The sequence below is a fragment of the Prinia subflava genome, chromosome 8, assembly GCF_021018805.1.
Source record: "Prinia subflava isolate CZ2003 ecotype Zambia chromosome 8, Cam_Psub_1.2, whole genome shotgun sequence".
Lineage (NCBI taxonomy): Eukaryota > Metazoa > Chordata > Aves > Passeriformes > Cisticolidae > Prinia > Prinia subflava.
In genome coordinates, this window is record NC_086254.1 from 33,878,977 (window position 1) to 33,895,186 (window position 16,210).

Here is a 16,210-nt window from a genome sequence, read left to right on the forward strand (position 1 = left end):
CTTGCTTATTTTCAGATGGGCACCGTTTGGAGCATGCTGCTGGCAGAAGTTGGATGCCACGAGTTTACAGGCTCGGTTTCGATGCAGAGAGTACTCAATAGCGTGCAAGTGGGCATTCCTTTAAGTGCCCTGTCTAAAAATGCATCATTCACTGGGCTTTTGTGCCAGAGCAGAGGCTTGAGCAGTCTGAGTGCTGCTGTAGCCCACTGAGTACAGCTGTGGGCACTCCAGACTATTTTCAGAGGCAGGCAGACATAATGCAATTGCCTGCTCTTGGGAGACTGCTCGAGGCCCTGGCTGGAGATGCATTGAGAGGAGGCATCTTGTCCTGTAGAGACAAGGACATGATTTGTTTCCCATTGAACAAAAGGTCTTCTTAAAATCTGAAGCCTGAGGTTTGCCCTGCTGGTGCTAGAGGAGCTGTTTTACAGTCACGCAAATGGGTAGAAGGGACTCCTGAAAATCCTCACAGAAGTTTTAACTTCTCTTTGACTCTGCTCTGTGCTTTTGCTGTAGTGCCTTATGCAAGAGGACTTAGTTCTGGCCTTCAGGACAAGCCTGGGTACATTCCTTGGCCTGAATGTCCCTCTGAAATCCTGCCAAGGAGGAGGACCTGGCGTATTTGAGATGTGCCTCTCGTGCAGGGGAGCAGGACTGTCCCAGCGGTGCCTTGTGCCGGGTGGCTCAGGGCTGGTGTGTCCCTCATGGGCACCGTGTGCATGGCTACTCCCCTGAGAACCCACAGCTTGGGTGACCTGGCTGCCACTGCCCTTGGCTGCTCAGCCCCCAAATAGCACACAGGGCCTTGGGCTGCCTGTGCTAGTCTTTCCTCCTAACGTGTTCTTCTCTTGGTAAAGGCTGTAATTAGATCCTTTGCTGGGCCAGAGCACGGACAAAGGGACATCTTTCCTCCCTGTCCTGTTTGTTGAGCTAGGGGCTGGCTTCCACAGGTGCCCAGCAGACCCCAGTGACCTTCAGGTGAGGGATTAGTGGGCTGGGATACTTCAGCTTGCATTTGGGAGCATTATAATTGTCTTTTAAGAGCTATTCCATAGCAAGGCTCGTGGCTGAGGAGAGAGCTGCACACACCGTGATCCTGCATGTCTGGACACAAGCAGGTTTGCACAGCACCAGCCTTGATGTAGATGCACAAAGGAAAACCTGGATGGTGAGGGAAGGTACTCAGTGTGCAGCCAGACACAGCAAAGCAGACGCTGTTCCTGTGAGCCAGATCAGTTACAGCTGCTCATCCCAGCACTGGAATCAGCTCTTGCATCTTTGACCTCAAGTAACAGAATGAAAAAGGAAACTGATTTCCTGGTTTCCCTTTCCTAGCTGAGAGTCCTGCTGTAAGGGACCTTGACTAATAGTTTCACATCTCATTTAGCTCAAAGTGATGCTTCTGGCTGTGATGGGAAAAAATAAGGAAAATGCTGGGATGTCGAGGCTGAGCCGCCTGCCTTGGGCACTGGTTCATATTCCCACACTTTGCTTTAGCTTTGTATTCTTGTGTCTCTTCCCTTTGCACTTAGAAGGGGTCAAACTTAGAAGGAGCATAAAATATCAAGCAGAGAATCACCCTTCCAGCAGCCAGTGGTGGGAAGATTCCCTGTCTTATGTCAGTTCAGGTATCCATAGTCCCAGTTGCTGCAGGGCACAGGGGAAGCCAGGAGTGTAACTGGGTATCAAGAGGGATAAGGCAAGCAGCAGATGTGTAAGCAGCAGATCCATGAATGATGACCCAGGTGTATCCACCAGTTTTGGAACCCCTGTTCTACATGGGCAGGAGCAGAGCTTGTATCTGTGAGGCTCTCCCAGCTCTTGTGGTTTCTCCACCATGTCTGCCATTGGAGCATGTGGTCACTGTTGTGCTGGCACAGAATGACATCATTTACAGAATTACTTGGGAAATTAGGGTGTTGCTTTATGAATTTCTGCATCCCAGAAACCTTCCTGCTGGTTGTGTTGCTGGGGGAAGTGGTTGATTTTTACTAGAATTGTGTACTTAGTTTTGGAGTGCTCTGTTTGGTGTGTTGAAGAAGTGAAGTTTCTGTTTCAGAGCTAGGCAGAGCCTACAATCCTGAAGGAGCACATGGCATGGAGGTGCTTCCTGGCCTCTCCCCAGCACCAGTGGTTCTTTTAATTTGGCTGCACACACTAAGGGGACACTTTTCCAGAAGCACTGGCTGCTGAGAGTGATGTGATACCCCTGTTCAGCTGCGGATCACTGGAGTTCCTGTGCTGGCTGCCTTGGAGAGACCTGGAAAAGTGTCTCTGTCCTTCTAGAGTATAGGAGGCTGCTGTTTCTCCACTGTAAAGTCATGTCAAATTCTTTATGAATCTCCTGATACTTTGGGAGTACCACGTCATTTGCATGGCTGAAGTGTTGAGTCACATTAAAATTAGCTGTTTATTACTTCAGTAGCAAGCCATTTCCCTGGGGATGTGACATTCCTGTCCCTTCTCTGGGTGCAGCCCTTGGCTCTTCTTCCCAGCAGTCTGGGCTGCAGGAACCTGCAGTGGGTTCACAGAGGAGCACAGGGAGAATAAGGCAGAGCAGGCGTGACACTGAACAAACATACATGGGTGTATTTATATATGACCTTGGGAAACAAGACAGGCCTTGGCATCCCACTGCAGCCCATCTGAGGTCAGGTATTCAGAGGCTGGGTGTTGCTGCACGTTAGCCCATGCTTCATGCAGAGACACCTGCAGGCACCCAGGAGTGAGGGAGCCATGCCATAAATCCCAGAGTGCTCCTGAGCCTGTGCACTCCTAGGTTTGGTTCTGTTGGACTCTCCTTGCCTCTCTGAAAGTGCCAGTATTTCCATTTCACATATTCAGTTGCTTGCAGTAGTGATCTACACAATGGGTGGGCACTTTGGACTAAATTTTCCTGCTATTGGAGGACTTCAGTTCAGAACAGGATTTTTAGAGTTTGGTTACTCTGTGCTTGGAAGGGCGTGTGAGGACATATTTGTTGGCCAGAGCAGTTTTCAGCGTCAGTCTTACCTTGTACTGCTGCACTATAACAAAGATTATCTTGCTTTTCCAGGGAAGGGAATGAACCCGGGGATTCCACGAAAATCACCTACCGTGAGCTGCTGCACAAAGTCAGCCAGTTTGCCAATGTCCTCCGCAGCCAAGGTACACAGCTGGGGCAACAGCAGCACTGGATACTGGGAGGCATTTGGCCAGGGGTTTGGAAACTGGGGTCACTGCTTGTGTGGTTGCCAGTCTGTTGAGTAATTCTCATCAATTTGCTCTGTAACGCACAGATTCGTTCCTGGCTCTGTCTGTGAAGACTGATCAGTGCTAGTCATATCAGCTGTACAAGGAAGAAATCAGTGCTCAAAACTTCCTGCTCTGGGGTTTTCCAACAAACAGTGGGCTCTGGTTACTTTCCTGCTTCATTCAGGGAGGCAGATGAGAACATGGATTGTTCACTGTCATCATCTGTCAAGAGCCGTAATGCTTGAAAGGCAAAACCCAAGGCTGCTTCAGCTCTAACTCCAGCTGAAGCTTTATTGTGTGCATATAAATGTGGAATTAAAATAATTGATTTATTTCTATATCTTGTTCTTTTGCCACGTAACATGTTCATTTTGACAACTGCCATGTTCACTTTCCCTCCATAGGGGTGAAAAAAGGAGACCGGGTTTCCATCTACCTGCCAATGATCCTGGAGCTGGTCGTAGCCATGCTGGCCTGTGCCAGGATTGGAGCTCTGCACTCTGTTGTGGTAGGAACAAGCCCTTTGCTCTTGGTGCTGAGCTCTGAGAGGAGCAGCTCTTGGTTTTGGGAGAGGAGCTGGAAAGATGAGTGCTGACCATGAGATGGATGGAAGCTCAGTTAAGATGTTGCTGTTTCGCTGCATTAACTGTGCACTGAGCTCCTGTAGCTCTCTCCATCAGTGCCTGGTGGTGAATCATTTGGCTGGGGTGAACAGCACAGCAGCAGTGGGGGTTGAGGGCTGGGTTTCTATGTGTCTTTGCTGACTCTGCTGTGTGCTGTCTGGCAGTTTGCAGGTTTCTCTGCAGACTCCCTTTGTGAGCGGATCCTGGACTGCGGTTGCTCTCTCCTCATCACGGCAGGTAAAACACATGTCTGAGCAACTCTCTTCCTGTTGCCTGGCTGAGAGGTCTTTATTTTAGCAGCCTGGAAGGGGCACAGGGAGGGCCAGTGTCTCAGCTGAGCCTCCCAAAGCAGATACAGTGCTGTAGCTGTGCCCGAATGTTCTTCCCACTCCAAACATGTGGTGAAAGCTCCAAGCAGCCCTGCAGTTTGTCCTGTAAAGCCTGATGTCACCAGCTGCTAATAGCATGTTTCCAAACACTTCTCATCCATGTCCCTCCTCAAAATCAGCCAGATGTTTGCGAGATGTATCATAAGGTAGGCCTGATGTAAGAATTCCCACTCTTCCCAATTTTAAGGACATTTCTGCTGTAGCTCCCAGACTTGTAAAGCAAAGGATCAAGAATGTGGCAGTAGTTGCATGTTTTTCCCCAGCTGTTTTTTCCAGAAGTGCAAGAAATAGTGCTTTTATTACATGGCATGAAAAGGACTGACTTAACTGCAATCTGTGTTCTGGACGCATTGGATTATTTCCCACAGAATATTCCCAAGAGATTTGTCAGGTCAAACTGGGACCTCTCCCAGAGAAGGAATTCTACCGTGTCTTTTGGCATCTTTTCTCTAGGCTAAAAGGGTGCATTAGGAAAGCTTTCCCATCAGCTGCTTGTCTGCTTCCCCTCGCTCCAGTGCATGAGCTCTGCTCTGCCCTCCTGAAGCTGCTTGTTGCTCCAGCTGTCCCAGGCTGCCTTGGCTGGGAAGCCCCTCTGATGTTTCCCTCACTGTTTTGCAGATGCCTTTTATCGAGGGGACAAACTGGTCAACTTGAAGCAGATTGCAGACGAAGCCGTCCGGAAATGTAAAGACAAGTAAGTCTGGATTCCCTGGCAGAAAAGGGCATCGCTGCCAGAATCTGCTCCTGCACAAATGGGAGTTGTCATAGGTGGGCAGACTCTGCAGCAGGCCTGACACAAACAGTCATCAGATGTTACAGAAAGGGAAATAATCCTGGTGAAACGACTGTGCCAAGCTTACAGACACAGCATCTGTGTAGCTTGTGTGAGACTGAGAGTGGGTTTGTGTGTTAGATCAAACAGGGAAATTCAGGGCAGATAGTCTGCATGTTAGAAATTCACACTCCTTAGAAAACATGAGTCTTTATATCTGTAAAAATAGGTACCTGGGAGGACAGAAGTGATCCTGAAGCTGGGAATTAACTGGTGGAGACTGTGTTGATACCTTGAACAAGGTTGAAGGGAAATAAGATCATTCTGTCAGTGTTTTGTAGGCTATCTTTACCCTCATGAGGAGGCAAACACCTACGCCTTTCCTTGATGTATGATCAGGCTTTGGAAGCCTTTCCTCCCCCTGAGACAGTCTAGTCATGCCTAGGGGTTGGAGCAGCCACTAACATCTCCTGGTAGGAGGGCTTGTTCTTAGTCACAGGCAGGCAAATTTGGGATTTGTAAGGAATCTCCACATGAGTGTCCTGGGAGAGAGACCTGTGGGACCCCCACTTTCTCCCCAGGAATCACACCTGATAAATCCCCAGTAAGCTGTGCACAGACAGTTCCTGCTCTCCGAGCTGTTCCTGTGGCTGGTTTCCTTGGAAGCTCATGGTGTACCTGCAGTTTGCATGGCAGCAAATGCTCCAGCTCAACAGAAGGAGCTCCAGGGCCCTGCACTGCCTCCAGTGCTGCCTGTGAATCCCAGGAAGGGCTGGCTCAGCCCCTGAGCAGCTCAGTGTGACAGCTCCTGCCTTTTACAGGGGATCCTCTTTGAAAAAGTGCATCGTGGTGAAGCACCTGGGCAGGGACGAGATAGCAGTGGACGGGACCTGCAGCAAGTCTCCTCCTCTGAAAAGGCTGTGCCAGGAAGTGCAGGTGTGTTCCTGGTGGGATGAGAGGGGGGTTTTATTACCATGGGCCTGAGACCAGCGAATTGATCAGTGCAAAACCACTGCGGTGATTCCCTGAACGCTCCTGTTCTGACTCCTGTTCCTCTTTTCACCCCTCCTTGCTGTTGTTGCTGTGTGAGTTGTCTGAGAAATGGTTCCTTTTCCTTACCAAGATCCTCTCCCTGCTGCTTCCTTCCAGCCCATGGGATGCCTTGGGTACATCTTCCAAAGCCACTAGGGACAAGATGCTCATTTTCCTCTACCTGGTGCAAGGTTTTTCCTTCCTAAACCTTTGTCTCTCCCCACTTTTGTGCAAAGACAAATGCTGAACTGCACTGTAACTCTGACAGTGACAGCAGGAGAGGAAACCCAGGAGATCTGTGCTCACTGCGTGAGCTCAGTGCAGCCCCATGACAGGGCAGCAATCCTCTGCTGAGAGCAGTGCAGGCTCTGTGCAGCTGGCACAGGGACTCTGTCAGCTCTCAGGCTGGGACTTTCCTTTGCAACTGAAGGCAGATGAAAGGATGTGGGCTAGAGGCATGTGGTGAGACAGGGGTGGAAGGAGGAGAAGGTGTTGTGGAGCTATGGCTGCCTGTTGAGCTCCCAAGGCTGCTGATCAGCCTTGATGTGTCCAGCCTTTACCTGCTCCAAAGTCTGTCAGCTGCCCCACAGCTCCAAATCTTGCCACATTGTCGTCTGTCCCTCTGTGTTGGGTGATTATTTGCACTGAGTTATCCCCAGGCTGCTGCTGGCTCAGGAGTGGGTTGTGTTTGGGGAGTATTTGAGCTTTAGACTCGGCTTTCAGGAGGAATGGTCTGTGCACATCCCTGGAACAAGAAGTCCAGCAATTTCTCTACCTTTGAGTTACTTTCCCTTGTTCAGCTGTGTTAATTTTATTGGAGTGTTGCTCTTTGTTTGACAGCCTGGCCATGTTCCTTGGCCTGCTCTGCCCCTTCTCTTGTGAGGGCAGGGTAGGTGCAAAGGATTGGGAAAACTGGATTGGGAAGAGCAGCCTTCCTGTGTGAGGTTTCCCTGGCAGGCAGATTGCAGGGCAGCCTGTCCTTGTGCTGGTTCCAGTAGATGAGGTGAGGTTTTTGTGCAGAATGTCCTGGGGGGAGGCTGGAGGGTGTCTCTTACCCTTTGGTTCTCTCTGCTCTCCTTGTTTGGACACTTCATTGAGGATTCTTTCCCTCGTGGATGCATTTTTGCTGTCCTGTTGGTTTGTATGAAGCTATCAGATGGTCTGTGGGCTGGTTCTGTGCCTCTGTTCCCAGCCAGCCATGTGCAGGAGGTGGCCTTGGGGACCTGCCCTGGAGGCAGCTGGTACCCAGGGAAGGTGATGGAAATGGGCAGGCTTCTGCTCAGAGGGCATCTCCTGGCCCAGCCCTGGATCTGAGCATTTTCCAGCCTGCCAGGGTGATCTCCCAACATCCAGGCCTGTGGGCTTCAGAAGCTCCCTGCCTGCAAAGCCCGGTGTGGATCCTCCGCTTCCCGGATTTCACGCCCTCTTTGTGGATTTTTAACAGGAAAAAAAGACTGAAAGCTCACAGAAACTCCATCCCAAGGTATTTACACACAGCACCGCCTTCCTCTTTTTGGCACCTCTCCTCTGCTTCCCATGCAGCTCCCCACCTCCCTTAACTGCTCTGGCTGCCCAGCCACACGTGCCCTCCTAACCGTGGTGCCAGCAGCTGCATGTCAGTGACAGACCCCACCCAGCTTGGCCGGGCTGCCCACGGCGTGGGGTGGATGCAGTGCCACCAGTGCTTCCAGAAGCAGAGCCACATCCGTGACCCCTGGGGGCAGGCCAGCGTGCTGCTGGGGCAGTGCAGAGCCACTGGGATGCAGTGTCAGCATCCAGGGCAGGCTTTGGCTCTCTGCCTTTCACAAGCAGCTCTCACAATGCACTTCCCTTCGTGGAGAGGCTGGCAGGGGTCACCTGCAGCTTCCTGGCCACAGGCAGCAGGCCTGGATCTCCAGACCCATCATGTGGACTCTGCCTGCCTCCTGCAAGGAGCCTCTGGACCCCAGAGTAGGCAGGCAGAGACACACAGTGCCATGGGTCTGACCTCCCTGGGGCACTGGAGGCTGGCTGCTAAATCTGAGATCCTTCAAGGAGGGATGCAAGAGAAAACGGCTGGATAGCCTTGGGCTTGTTTGCCTGGTGCCTTGCTGGGAGCTTACTGGTGGGACAGAATTGTGGAAACTGCTTTGCCAGGTAAAACCAGGAGCCCTGGGGCTCCCTGAAAGCTTTCCAAGTGGGCTCAGTTGTGCCAAACTGTCAAGGAGCTGGTGTCCCCTGCACCACATGTATGGGAGCTGTGTGCTGGGCTGTGGGGTCCCAGTGCCTCCAGATGTCTCATGAACATCTTCAGGGCAGCAGAGAGTCACCATGTGGCTGCTCTCTGTGCACTCCAGCTGAGGGAGCTGTGGCGAGTCTGGATTTGTGAGGAGGAAATGTGCAGGGCTCTGGGTCAGGTGCCTGCCCTCAGAGATGGAGGAAGTGGAGGTCTGAGCTGAGGCTGGGGCGTGTTCCCTGCCCAGCTTCCCCCAAGCTTCTCTGAGGAAAGGTGAGAAGGTCAGGGGATGTTGAGTCTTGTCCTGAACTGTGCCACAACCCTGGAGAGGCTGGCAGCCAGAACAATCCTCAGGGTGGCCTCTGCCCATCAGCCACAGGCTTGGTGGCTCTGTCACTTCAGTCAGCCAGTGCTGGATGGCTCTGTGTTGGTGCAGTTGCTTCTTACCAGGGTAGTTACTAGCTAAAAACCCAGAGAACAGATTTTTTGGGGTGCCTGCAAGGCCAAGCAGTGTGAGCCCACAGTGCTGCTCTTTGTCTCGGGCCGTGCTGCTGTCAGGGTCCCCACAAGGTGTGTGGGACAGCTGCTGTGGGACGTGTGGCTGTGCTTGCTGCTTCGCTGTGGGACTGCAGCTCGGGGCAGCCCCCAGGGCAGGAGGAGCCTGATTGTGGGAGCAGCCCAGAGCAGCTGCTGCCAGCCCCTCTGGCTGCTGCTGCCACCCACAGGACTCATCACTGTTACCTATGGTCTGGACACCCTGCTTCAGGTCTTGCAGCCAGACCGTGTTTAAAGGTTTTCCTTGTGGCTGTGGGCTGTGAAAAGGAGCTTTGAGAGTGGGGGCTGCAGCTCTGGTGCATGGTTTGCAGCAGGCTGTGCTGTGAACATCCCCCTCGATGGCTCATGACGGGGGCAAGGTTTGGGCTGTGCTCCTCATCCCCCCTCTCTTGTTTTTGGACAAGCCTGTTTCCAATCTTGTGCTCTCCTCAGACCCCCTGGGACCCAGCCATGGACATGTGGTGGCATGAGCTGATGCTTGGTGCCAGCACAGAGTGTGAGCCCGAGTGGTGCGACGCCGAGGACGAGCTCTTCATCCTCTACACGAGCGGCTCCACTGGAAAACCCAAGGTGTGCTCCCAGCTCCCTGCACAGGACAGACTGAGCCACAGGAACCCCTCAGCTGGGGGAACTGGTGAGGGGAGAGTTGGGAGGCCCCAGCAGAAAGAGGAGCCGCAGAGGTCTTAGAAAAAGGGGCTGTGCTGGTTGTTCCTGCTCAGCTGCTGTTGGAGCTCAGTGATGCTCAGCTGGGCCTGGCAGGGTGAGGGTGATGGTGTGAGCTCACCCTGACATTCCTGTGCCTTCTCCTCGCAGGGTGTGCTGCACACCATGGGTGGGTACATGATTTTTGCTGCCACCTCCTTTAAATACGTGTTTGATTACCAACCTGAGGATGTGTACTGGTGCACGGCCGACATTGGATGGATCACGGGCCATTCCTACCTCACCTACGGCCCGCTGGCTAACGGGGCCACCAGCGTGTTGGTGAGTGCTGGGGGCCAGTGGGGGCTTTCACTCCAGGAAAAGGGAGATGGTGGTGCTGAGCTGCAGCCCTGCATTGCTCCATGGTGCTGTGCAGGGCTCTGTGAGGAAGGGTGGTGCTCTCCAGGGAGGGCACAGTGACTACTCGAGGGAGAATTTTGTGTGTGGCTTTTGACTGGTTAATTTTTTAAAATGCTCCCCTGTTTCTTTCCCATAAAAGTACAAACCTTGTGCACCAATGGAGCCAGGGCTGCTCTGACTTAATGGAAAAACTCAATGAGGGAGTGATGTTTTCCGTGCTGACGCTGATTTGACAACTTGTTTAATTCCTGTGCCTGTATCTCTCTTGGCAGTGTAACAGATCAGAGTGCCAGAGACCCCAGGGGAATGCAAGCAGGAAAATCTGTTATGTTGGGGGAAGTCTTTAAGGAGTTCTTGGTACTTTGAGTTGTGATTCTGTCACAATGTTTGGACCTCTTGCCCTTCTCCACGTGGGCAGGGTCATTTGGGTGGTGGGACTGTGTCACTGTGGTGGCCACCCAAGTGCCTAAGCTGCAAAGGGGTGTCAGGGGACATCTGCTAGAATGAGGGGGAGATGACATCTGCCCAGTGAGGGGGTCCTTGACCTGGACTGGTTTCACTGTGTGGTACCCCCTTAAGGATGTGCTGGGGTGCAGCTGCTGTTTGGCTCCTCATGCTCAGGCAGGTGCTGCAGGTGGGGAGCAGTGAGGAGCAGCTGTGTCACTGCTCTGTGTCCTGCTCAGTTTGAAGGTGTTCCCACCTACCCAGATGTTGGCAGGATGTGGAGCATCATTGACAAGTACAAGGTGACCAAGTTCTACACGGCACCCACGGCCATCCGGCTGCTGATGAAGTACGGCGAGGAGCCCGTCAAAAAGTGAGTGCCAGTCCCAGTGGCTTGAGGACCTTGGCTGTGCACAGCAAGGTTGAGAGGGAGGTGCCAAAGTGACCCCGGATTCCACTCTTCCCCTATGGAAGAGTGTTGAGAAGGCTGTGAACTGTACCTGGAAAGTCCATTTTGGGTAGCCCAGGGATTCCTGCAGGCTCTGCTGTGCAGCAAGCTCACAGCTCCATAGCCTGCTGAGCCCCTGCCAGCCCCCTCCTCTCTCTGCAGGCACAGCAGGAAGTCCCTGAAGGTGCTGGGGACCGTGGGTGAGCCCATCAACCCCGAGGCCTGGCTGTGGTACTACCGTGTGGTGGGAGAGGAGAGGTGTCCCATCGTGGACACCTTCTGGCAGACGGAGACGGTGAGTCCTTGCTGGGTGTCCCTGGTACTTCTCTGTCCCTAGTGCTCCCTGCAGGGCCTCTTTGCAGGTTTGCCATAGTGGGAGGTGGGCTCTGTGGGGACTACTTGTTTGGCCTGCCCAGAAAACTCTGATGTGCCCCTTCTCTTCCTATCCTGGAGCTCAAAACAGGCGCCAAGGGGAAACCTTCCTCTCCAAAGGGTCTCTTCCAAACTCTGCTCTGGACACTGCTCTCCTGCTCCTCTCTCTCCCTGCAGCTCCAAAGCTTTGTGCCCAGATTCCCCATCCACTGCCATATCCTTCCCAGGGCCCATCTCCACACCTGCCCTGGCAGCCCTGACTGGATGTGCAGTTCCCAGAGCTGATGGCACAGCTGTGGGATGGGCTGGCATGGCCCAGACTCACTGGGGTTTGCCTCTCTTTGCAGGGAGGCCACATGCTGACGCCCCTTCCTGCTGCCACCCCCATGAAGCCAGGCTCTGCAGTGAGTACTTGTGTTCTCCTCCCCAGGAGCCTCAGTGGGGCCCTGTCTGTGCCATGGCTGGGTGGTTGCAGCCTGGCACAGGGTGGGGAGACAGTGGTGCACACGGGGAGGTGACCACCACCCAAAATCCCAGGCCCCGTGCAGCCATGCTCATGGGTGCCATGTACCACAGCTCTCCAAAGCTGCCCTTGCCCTGCCTCCCACTCCCTCTGGTTAATGGGGGTCTAATGCAGGGATTCACCTCCATCTCTCCTTTCTCCCTGGTCCTCATGGCAGACATTCCCCTTTTTTGGTGTGGTCCCTGCCATCCTGAGTGAGTCGGGGGAAGAGCTGGAAGGAGAAGCAGAAGGTTACCTGGTAAGGAAGGGCTGATCTTCCCCATCCTCCCTTTGTCCATTCCCTGTGAGCTCTGAGACATCCCTGCTAGAATACTCACATCTTTTGGCCCAGGGCAGGAGTAGAGTCACCATCCCTGGAAGTGTTCAAAAAATGTGTGGAGGTGGCACTTGAGGCCACGGTTTAGTGGTTGACATTTGGGCTTGATGATCTTAAAGGTCTTTTCCAACCTTAAAAAATTGTAATTCTGCCTCCACTAACTCTGGTCCACACTAGGAACCCCCTTGGGTGGTGGGAGCTCCCTCTGAGGCTGTAGCTTAGTGGGAGCTCTTGCAGCTGATCACTAAATGCACATGTGGGCCAGGCAGGAGGATGGGAACAACTGCTCAGCCAAGCTCCTTGTCCCTGGCCAAAGCTGGTGAGACTCTCCCAGTGGATCAGCAGTAGCAGCAAGTGTCTGAGTGCTATTCATGGCTGTGTGACACCTCTCAGGGTGGTGCAAACCTGGGTTATTGGTTTGGCTCTCACTGCCCCAGCTCTGTTTCTCCCCACCAGGTGTTTAAGCAGCCCTGGCCGGGGATCATGCGCACGCTCTACGGGAAGCACCAGCAGTTTGAGACCGTTTACTTCAAGAAGTTCCCAGGGTACTACGTGACTGGCGATGGTAAGGGGGCCCAGGCTGCTGTGGGCACAGGGGCCTGGGGCAGCAGTGGAAATCTCTGTCCTGCCCTCAGAGTCCCTTATCAGTTGCTCTGAAGGTTGGCACTGCTGCCTCACACTCATTTCTGGCTATTTTTAGGTTGTAGAAGAGATAAAGATGGTTATTACTGGATCACAGGGCGAATTGATGACATGCTGAATGTTTCTGGTAAGAAGGAGTTTTGACTTCAGTGGAACCAGTGTGCTTTCTGACACCTTGCTTTGTGACACTTCTGCATCCATTTCAAAAGCCACCTGCTTTATGGGGACAGTTCTGCATCTGTGATTCTGTCCAGCAACCTGTCCTCAAAGCGGATCCAGTTGCTGGGTCAGGGTTATTTTGGGGACACACACATCTGTGATTGGGTGACTTCCTGCACCATTTTCCCTGGAGACAAAGCCTTGGAGGGAAGGAACGTTCTGTAACCAGCCAGGGCACCTCTGCTGAAGGATTTAGGGCTACAGGGGATCACAGAGTTCTGGCATGACCAGAGGGTTGTTAATCCAACCTGCTGCTCCATGGAGGGCTCACCTCAAAGCTGGATCAGGCTGCTCAGAACTCTGAAGGTTCTCCCACCTCTGTTGACCAAGTCTTTGAGATTCAGCTGATTCTCAGCCCATCATTTTCCATATACTCTATTTAATAGTTCCCTCCCTCCTTTCCTGGAGCCTGTATCTTCCAGGTATGTCCTGCTGGCTCTGAGGTGCTGCTTTACTTGTCCCTGGATCAAATTAAATCCTTTCACCTGACCAGCAGTGCCTGATTCTCCACCAACTGATCATTCTGGGAGTTGACCACCTTCCTGTGGCTTTCAGTGACAGCAGTGCCAGGGTGGAATGTCAGAGCACAGGAGCAGGAGCAGAAGTGTGCAGGACTGAGTTGTGCCCCTGCCCCGAGAGGTGCAGTGTCATTGCCCCTCCCCACAGCACTGGGCTGGAGCCTGGACTCTGCAGATCCAACCTCTCCTCTGCACCTTCCAGCTGACCATGTGGGCAGGTCTGCTCTGCCAAATCCAGCTCCTCCTCAGCCTGTGCTTTGGAAGGGCATCACCATGAACTGTTCATGATCTGTTCCAGAAAGAAGCTCAAAGGTGGGAGGGGGAACAGCCAGGGGAGGTGGCTTCTGCAGGTGGGTGACACCTGGCAGTTTCTAGAGCAGAGCAGAAATGAGTTTCACTCTCCAACTGTTGTCCTTTCCCAAACACATCAAACTGATGCTCTCAAATCTGTAGCTTAGGGCCTTTTAGAGCCTCAGGCCTCTTCCTGCAGGTCTGTAAAGCTTTGCCTCCCCCTTGTTTCCAGGCCACTTGCTGAGCACGGCGGAAGTGGAGTCAGCCCTGGTGGAGCACGCGGCGGTGGCCGAGGCTGCCGTGGTCAGCCACCCCCACTCCCTGAAGGGCGAGTGCCTCTACTGCTTTGTGACCCTGAGAGAGGGCCACGAGTTCACCAAGAACCTCACGGATGAGCTGAAGAAACAAGGTAGCAACAGCCAAATACTGGGGAGCAGGCAAAGGGAGGTGATGGAGGGGTTAAGGGCTAGGGTGCTTGTCCGTGGTCTGGGGAATGCAGCGTGGACAACTGCCACAAGGTGCCTCTTGATTACAGAGCACGGCTGACAGAGACTAAAATTAATCTGGCCTTTGGCTGCTCATGTGATGCCATCTCTGCCTCGTGGGAGCTGACAGCCCTGTGAGGGACTGAGCTTTTGTTTACTGCAGGGCTCTCCCTGGCAGACTGGGACATCCTGGGAGGATCATGGGGTTTCTTTAGGGTGGTGCTCTGCGTGTTTTTGCTCCACCCTCAAGGAGCTGTTTCACTGCAAACTGCAGCATTGAATACATGAAACAGACCCATGGCAGCTTCTTCTCTGGAGGAACTCAAGAGTGAATCAATCCTTGCTCTATCAAAATGGTCACAGTGTTGGTTGTAGCCATTAGGGAGGTCTCTGGAAGGTGGAGGGAATGAAAAAATGAGTGCTCTCACTGTTGGTGAGATGTGCTTATGGCCCTATTGGCATTTCAGGTCCTGCTGTCTCCCACTTTGTGGAAGCTCAGGTGCAGCAGCCCCAGGCACTGCCCTGCCAGGTGTCCCAGGAGCTGGGCTCTGGGTCTTAACCTTCTATGCTGACTGGAAAGGATGTGAGGCTTCTTCTCGTCCCTACAATGAAAATCTCTTTTTTTGCAGTCAGAGAAAAAATCGGGCCCATAGCAACACCTGATTACATCCAGCACGCCCCCAGCCTGCCCAAAACCCGCTCAGGTGAGTTCCAGGGATGGTCCTGGGGAGCACTGGACAGTTCCTGCCAGTGGAAGGTGATCACCTCTGCCCTGTTTGTCCAGGGCTGCTCAGATTAGGAGAGGTGCAAGCTCAGGGTGAGCAGCATGTGCAGGTCTGGCCCTTCCCACTTCTGCTAAGGATGCTGAAAAGATCCTGACCCCTTTATATGGACAGATAATGAAGGACAAGGGGTGATGGTTTTAAACTGTTTTAACCAGTTTTTTAACTGGTTTTAAACTACCCTGTGAGGGTAGGGAGGCCCTGGCACAGGGTGCCCAGAGCAGCTGGGGCTGCCCCTGGATCCCTGGCAGTGCCCAAGGCCAGGCTGGACAGGGCTTGGAGCAGCCTGGGACAGTGGAAGGTGTCCCTGCTCACAGCAGGGGTTTGGAAAGAGATGATCTTTAAAGCCCCTTCCAACCCAGACCATTCTGGGATTCTGACTCCTGCGTCCCATTCTTGGCTGTCATTACAGGAAAGATCACCAGACGGATATTAAGGAAAATTGCCAAAAATGACCAGGATCTGGGGGACATCTCCACCTTGGCAGACCCGGGCATCATCCAACACCTTTTCAACAGCAGATGTGAAACGAAGCAGTAGCAGCAGGACCTGTCCCTGCTGAGCAGAACAGTGGCAGTGGCACCTGATGAGCAGGTCCCTCCAACAGCCGCTGCCTGCCCGGGAAGGAAACCTTCACCTGTTGAATTGAATGTACCAATCATAGGAACGAGGAGAGTCTGGCTCTGGAGAGGCCGTGCCCGTGCCCTGGATGAGGTGTCTGTCGTGTTCCAGATGGATGTCACACACCTGAGGGTCAGCCTGGTGCACAGAGGGACTCATCCTCCTCCCTTTACAGCACCTCGTTCTTGATTTTAATTTAATTGGGGGGTGGGTGAGGGGGTGTTAATTTACTTTATGTCCTGGAGGGGCCCTGGCACCTTGTGCAGTGGGAAGGAGCTTTGGGGGTGGGAGGGGAAGTGATGCTGGAGTTACTCAATGCAGGCAGGCCTGGGAGGTGCATCCACCACTGCCCACAGAGCAGCTGAGCTTCCTTTTGTCCTCGGAGTGCTGCAGCTGCAGGAGCAGTGCAGCAGCCACAGCATCACTGCACAGCTGTGCTCATCCTGCATCCACTGTCCTGCTGCTAGCACAGCTTCCTGGAGCCTCCAGGGCAGTGGGCCAAGGCTCCAGGGAGCTCTGGGCTTCAAACAGGTTTTTTGGGCAATCTGATACCAAGATCTGCTGCCTCCTCACTGTGTTGTGCCAGCTGCTGCGCTGTCCCCAGTGCAGGGTCCTTCCCTGGCCATGGCCACTACAGGGAGCCCGGAAGGGAAAAGCCTTGGTGTGA

The 16,210-nt window shown here is 53.3% G+C and overlaps 1 protein-coding gene across 2 annotated transcripts in view; it reads left to right on the plus strand.

The window, feature by feature from the left end:
• Window positions 1–15,642, plus strand: part of ACSS2 (acyl-CoA synthetase short chain family member 2) — a 29,734-nt gene extending 14,092 nt beyond the window's left edge. Inside the window, exons 3-19 of one of the 2 annotated variants that reach the window (XM_063404664.1) lie at window positions 3,056–3,147; window positions 3,639–3,742; window positions 4,022–4,094; window positions 4,865–4,940; window positions 5,840–5,954; window positions 7,495–7,533; window positions 9,253–9,390; window positions 9,634–9,804; window positions 10,566–10,699; window positions 10,937–11,069; window positions 11,494–11,550; window positions 11,827–11,907; window positions 12,442–12,550; window positions 12,686–12,754; window positions 13,888–14,064; window positions 14,770–14,844; window positions 15,335–15,642. In XM_063404664.1, coding sequence (XP_063260734.1) covers window positions 3,056–3,147; window positions 3,639–3,742; window positions 4,022–4,094; window positions 4,865–4,940; window positions 5,840–5,954; window positions 7,495–7,533; window positions 9,253–9,390; window positions 9,634–9,804; window positions 10,566–10,699; window positions 10,937–11,069; window positions 11,494–11,550; window positions 11,827–11,907; window positions 12,442–12,550; window positions 12,686–12,754; window positions 13,888–14,064; window positions 14,770–14,844; window positions 15,335–15,462 — 1,771 coding nt within the window. In that variant the 3' untranslated portion in view covers window positions 15,463–15,642. The remainder of the gene's footprint in view (window positions 1–3,055; window positions 3,148–3,638; window positions 3,743–4,021; window positions 4,095–4,864; window positions 4,941–5,839; window positions 5,955–7,494; window positions 7,534–9,252; window positions 9,391–9,633; window positions 9,805–10,565; window positions 10,700–10,936; window positions 11,070–11,493; window positions 11,551–11,826; window positions 11,908–12,441; window positions 12,551–12,685; window positions 12,755–13,887; window positions 14,065–14,769; window positions 14,845–15,334) is intronic. The other variant, XM_063404665.1, reaches the window with a different exon arrangement.
• Window positions 15,643–16,210: the final 568 nt, after the last annotated feature.